Source organism: Anneissia japonica, unplaced genomic scaffold (assembly GCF_011630105.1).
Source record: "Anneissia japonica isolate Jap-2015-1 unplaced genomic scaffold, ASM1163010v1 scaffold287951_len37275_cov145, whole genome shotgun sequence".
Lineage (NCBI taxonomy): Eukaryota > Metazoa > Echinodermata > Crinoidea > Comatulida > Comatulidae > Anneissia > Anneissia japonica.
Window position 1 is genome coordinate 1 of NW_022692573.1, and position 5,749 is coordinate 5,749.

General features: G+C 41.1%; 1 protein-coding gene across 1 annotated transcript; it reads right to left on the minus strand.

Annotated features, from left to right (window-relative positions):
- Positions 1–2,199: 2,199 nt before the first annotated feature.
- On the minus strand, positions 2,200–3,440 carry LOC117100363 (ribonucleoside-diphosphate reductase small chain-like). The gene is made up of 3 exons (XM_033240031.1): positions 3,236–3,440; positions 2,933–3,067; positions 2,200–2,814 (listed from the first exon to the last, which is right to left on the minus strand). The coding sequence occupies exons 1-3, from the start codon at positions 3,438–3,440 to the stop codon at positions 2,234–2,236; spliced, it is 921 nt and encodes a 306-aa protein (XP_033095922.1). The 3' UTR covers positions 2,200–2,233.
- Between the last annotated feature and the right edge of the window lie 2,309 nt (positions 3,441–5,749).

Below are 5,749 nucleotides of genomic sequence, written 5' to 3' on the forward strand. Positions count from 1 at the left end.
AGGAAACCGGGTTTTCAAGACGGAATTCGCGCACCCCTATCTCCTAAAGTTGGGGATGGAATCGATCGAACGAAGACAGGATGAGCTTTGTGGGTGAGCTAGGTTCCGTGACTTTTGGACCTCGCAGTTAAAAAAAAAAGTTTTAACAAATTGATTTGAGATATGATGACGACACTTTTTGGGACCAGTGTTGAAGGATAGGACCCTGCGAAGCCAACCGAAAAACCCGATTTCCGCGTCTTTCGTTACACGAAGACGAGAGGAAACCGGGTTTTTAAGACGGAATTCACGCACCCCTATCTCCTAACGTTGGGGGAGGGAATCGATCGAACGAAGACAGGGTGGGCTTCGTGGGTGGGCTAGGTTCCGTGACTTTTGGACCTCGCAAAGTTCAAAAAATTTATTTTAACAAATTGATTTGAGATATGAGGACGACACTTTTTGGGGACAGTGTTGAAGGATAGGACCCTTCGAAGCCATTTTTTTAAAATTACTTTTCCGTTTCCCAGCTGGTGCTTCGAATCTCCAGTTTCCTTTTTTTCGTAACTTCGTTCGGAACCGCTGACGTAGACGGCCAGTACCGATGACGTCTTATATTTGTTTCGGCAGAGAACAAAGTTAGGAAATAATTCCAGCACCAGTCAGTCAGTTACCTTACTGCGACCGAGCCGTCAACATGCCAAAGTGTAAACCTGGTAGTAACAAAACAAGGGAAAACAATCGCACGAGGAAATGGTGTATGCTATAATTCGCCGGCAGTGCAGAGAACGGTTAAACAGAATAGTTCGACACAATATTATTTAACTGTGAATAACGTTTATTTTCCAATGTTCGAAATAATAAACAAAAAATAAACAATGATTCTAACTAGATATAATTGTTGTATTCACCAATAAACATTACGACTGCACAGGATGTATCGTTGAACACGTTATGCAATTTTAAATTAATTACTTTTATTTTTGAAATTAAAAAATATATATATATAAACTGTAAAAATTGTTTTTTTTTTTTTTTTAGTCAAATGATTATTTAGTCTCGAATCCGTATTTGAGATTCGATTGAACGAAGCCCGGATGGGCTTCGTGGGTTCATTCCCAACGTTTGCGAATTCCGTCTCGAAAACCCGGTTTCCTCTCGCCTTCGTGTAACGAAAGACGCGGAATTCGGGTTTCTCGGTTGGCTTCGAAGGGTCCTATCCTTCAACACTGGCCCCAAAAAGTGTCGTCCTCATATCTCAAATCAAATTGTTAAAATAAAATTTTTGAACTTTGCGAGGTCCAAAAGTCACGGAACCTAGCCCACCCACGAAGCCCACCCTGTCTTCGTTCGATCTCATAACGTTAAGAGATAGGTGAGTTGTGTCCTATCCTTCAGCACATACCCCCAAAAAGTGTCGTCCTCATATCTCAAATCAATTTGTTAAAATAAATTTTTTGAACTTTGCGAGGTCCAAAAGTCACGGAACCTAGCCTACCCACGAAGCCCACCCTGTCTTCGTTCGATCTCATAACGTTAAGAGATAGGTGAGCAGTGTCCTATCCTTCAACACTGGTCCCAAAAAGTGTCGTCCTCATATCTCAAATCAATTTGTAAATTTTTTTTTTTAACTTTGCGAGGTCTAAAAGTTACGGAACCTAGCTCACCCACGAAGCTCACCTAGGCTTCGTTCGATCGAATCCCTCCCCAACTACGGGTGCTCGAATTCCGACTCGAAAACCCGGTTTCCTCTCGTCTTCGTGTAACGAAAGACGCGGAATTCGGGTTTCTCGGTTGGCTTCGAAGGGTCCTATCCTTCAACACTGACCCCAAAAAGTGTCGTCTTCATATCTCAAATCAATTTGTTAAAATAAATTTTTTGAACTTTGCGAGGTCCGAAAGTCACGGAACCTAGCTCACCCACGAAGCCTAGCCATGCTTCGTCGATTCATTCCCAACGTTAAGAGATAGGGGTGCGCGAATTCCGTCTTGAAAACCCGGTTTCCTCTAGTCTTCGTGTAACGAAAGACGCTGAATTCGTTCGAAAAACACAATACAATAGAATCAATAGCATATACATATTTTTTTTTTAGTTTCTTTTTATTTGTTGTAAATAAATTCGTTCTCGTTCTCCCAAATTAGCAAGTCCTATCCTTTTATATAGTGTCTGTTACTTCATCGTTATATAAACGTAACTTGCTGGGTGTGGTGGTGGTGGTGGTGGTGGTGGTTTGTTGTTATTGTTATTGTAGTATCAGAATTCCTCGACGAGACTGAATTTTCGATTCTCCGTCATGTCCATAACGCCCATCTTTCGGTATTCACTCACGCGTTTCTCGAAAAAGTTAGTTTTACCCTGCAACGATATATTCTCCATAAAGTCGAACGGGTTATCGGAGCCCCATCGTTTTTCGCATTCCAACTCCACCAACAGTCTGTCGGCAACCAATTCGACGTAACGCGCAATCTTGTCCGAATTCATGCCGATCAGTCTGACGGGTAACGCGTCCGTCATAAACTCCTTCTCTATTGTCACCGCTTCTTCGACGATATCCGTTATGCGTTCGGGCGACGGTCTGTTGAGGAGATGACGTTGAAATAGCAAACACGCGAAATCGCAATGCAGTCCCTCGTCGCGACTGATCAACTCGTTGGAGAACGTGAGACCGGGCATCAGACCGCGTTTCTTCAGCCAGAACACGGCCGCGAACGAACCCGAAAAGAACACGCCCTCCACGGCGGCAAACGCGACCAATCGTTCGCCGAAGCTGGCGTCCGTGCTTTCGATCCATCTCATGGCCCAGTCGGCTTTTTTCTTAACGCATGGTATGGTGGCTGTCTCTTATACACATCTAGATGTGTATAAGAGACAGGTGTTGAAGGATAGGACCGAACCTTTTCTCCACGTCGGTTACGTCGTTGATCACCGTAGCTACCGACGTTACGGTCGAACGGCCTCGCTCCGACGTTGCCATCGTCGACAGACTACCGTTCAAGTTGACTTCCGTGAACCAGTCGAGCAAATCCGTGCCGCATTGCATGTGGCGTTTATCCTTACTAGCGGATCCGACCAGGTGAACAGTGTTACCTTTAAAACAAAAACAAAAAAAACAAACAAAATTAAGACACAAAAAAAAATAGGAAAAGAAGGGAAAAAGAAGGGGGAGAAAGAAGGGGGAAAGGACTGTCTCTTATACACATCTAGATGTGTATAAGAGACAGAGATGGGGGTGGGGGAAAGAAGAGGAATACATACCTATCAAAGTATTTCCAAACGGCAATCCAGTTAGTCTCCTTTTGCACGCATCAGTTTCTTCTGCGCTCCATTCCAATACGATTTCGTGTCTCTGCGTCATGCGTCTAATGACCGTGAACGGTAACAAAGCTGCATTTCGAACCGTTCCGTCTTCGGTTCGCAGTCGCACGCCTTCCGACCTGTCGTCCGAATGCACGCACGCCATCGCCAACAGCTTGACAAGATCGAATCTGTCGGTTTTCCCTTGGCTCGGTCTGGTCACCATCAACGGTGTGGGTAGATCCGCCGGTGCGCAATCCACAAAGTCGGCGACCGTGTTCGAAGTTCTCGTTTGCGAGGGTACGTTCACGCACGTACGTTCAAGTCTGCCTTCTCCCGCATACCCTCAATCTCTCGGCCCGATTGGCATGTCCAAATGCGTCGACGATCGCATTTTCTTGGTAAGCTGCCATCAGGCGATATGCTTCGCTGACGGAACCGACTACGGCGTACGGAAGCTGGGTTTGCGAATCCTTGCAAAATAGTAGCGTTGGCATGTCAAATTTTCTCGTTCCCGATCTGGTCAACGAATGTACACATGCTCCGAAAGCTCCGGCGTAGCTAGGGTTTTCTCCGCCGCCGCAGAATGAGAGTAACTTGCCGATGTCCCCTCTCACGTCCACGATTGCGTTCGAGTTCGGCATTTGAGGGGAAGGGGGATCGTTAAGAACGGACATTGCAGCCTGTAGAATATCATCCGATTCAAATGAAAAATCAAACAGTTCAAAGTCATCTCCACCGGTAGGCTCCATCATTCGTTTAATCAATTCAAATAAATGTGTGTGTGTGTTTTTTTTTTCCCATAGCTTGTTCACTCGTACCATCGACTTCTCATCAGTCTATCATTTTCTTCTCCCTGCACAAACGGCTGGTAAGATGAAAAATAATAAAAGGTAAGCAAAAATAAATAAATATTATAAATTTGATAAATATTAAAATATATGTTTGTTTTTTTCTCTCTTTTTTTTTTTCAATCAGAATTCTTGTGACTTCGCTGGAATGGCAGTGTGACATGGAACACGAGCTGAATCGAGGCCCATGCAAACAGAACTGTTGTAATCCTTCGTCAGAATTTGCACACTTAAACACGGTTAGCAGGAAATCGTCTGAAGGAAACTGCATAGCGTTTGATGTTGACGCAGATTGCTGTTATCTTTCTTCTCGATGGAACTTTGACAGGGTGTAACTTTTGCTGGCATTTGGCCTATTTCTTTTTACTTGCATTCAAAGTTAATTTGACATGGAACACGAGCTGAATCGAGGCCAATGCAAACAGAACTGCCTTAATCCTTCGTCAGAATTTGAACACTTAAACACATTCAGCAAGAAATCGTCCGCAGGAAGCTGCATAGCGTTTGATATTGACGCAGATTGCTGTTTTCTTTCTTCTCGATGGAACTTTGACAAGGTGTAACTTTTGCTGGCATTTGGCCTATTTTTTTTTTCTTGCATTCAAAGTTAATTAAGATTGCTTTCATTCAAATTTTGACTCGCTGTTAGAATCTTTATTTATTTAATTATTGTTGTATTAAGGAATTCAAATTCCTTTCTTTCCATGTAGATATGCATATATATATTTGTTGAACTTTCATAAACATTGAATTATGTATAAATCTTTATCTCTTAGTCGGGATGGTGATGTAAAATTTAAATACCTGTATATTGTAGTCTCCTTTTAAACTTACTGCACTTTGACAGGGTCTTTTTTTTGGCATTCCATTTTATTGCATTCAAAGTTAATTAAGATTGCTTTCATTCAAATTTTGACTCGCTGTTAGCATCTTCACTTTTTTTTAAACTGCATTAAGGAGTTTAAAATTCCTTTCCTTCCATGTAGATATACATATATATATATATTTGTTAAACTTTCATAAAAATTGAATTATGTATTAATCTTTATCCTTTAGTCCAATTTAAATACCTGTATTTGGTAGTCTCTTTTTAAACTTACTGCATTTTGACAAGGCCTAAATTTTGTTGGCATTTGGCCTAAAAATTCCATTTTATTGCATTCAAATTTTGACTTGCTGTTAGCATCTTCACCTTTTTTTTAACTGCATTAAGGAGTTAAAAATTCCTTTCTTTCCATGTAGATATACATATAAATATATATATTTATATATAATGTTAAATTTTCATAAACATTGCATTATGTATTAATCTTTATCCCTTGGTCGGGGTGTTGATGTAAAATTTAAATACCTGTATTTGGTAGTCTCGTTTTAAACTGCATTTGGCCTAGAGATTGCTTTCATTCAATTTTTTTGACTCGCTGTTATCATCTTCATCTTTTTTGTTTTTTTACTGCATTAAGGAGTTCAAATTCCTTTCTTTCCATGTAGATATATTTATATATATTTATTTATATAATGTTAAATTTTCATAAACATTGCATTATGTATTAATCTTTATCCCTTGGTCGGGATGTTGATGTAGAATTGAAATACATGTATTGGGGTAACCCAAACATGTTGT

Bases quoted from the DNA above. Each gene is read 5' to 3' on its own strand.
- LOC117100363 (XM_033240031.1), bottom strand. From the start codon at position 3,440: ATGGCGTGCGTGCATTCGGACGACAGGTCGGAAGGCGTGCGACTGCGA. The intron at 3,068-3,235 runs GTATGTATTCCT...TTTGTTTTAAAG, and splicing joins GTTTGGAAATACTTTGATAG to GTAACACTGTTCACCTGGTC. The intron at 2,815-2,932 runs GTTCGACCGTAA...TATAAGAGACAG, and splicing joins GGCAACGTCGGAGCGAGGCC to CCACCATACCATGCGTTAAG.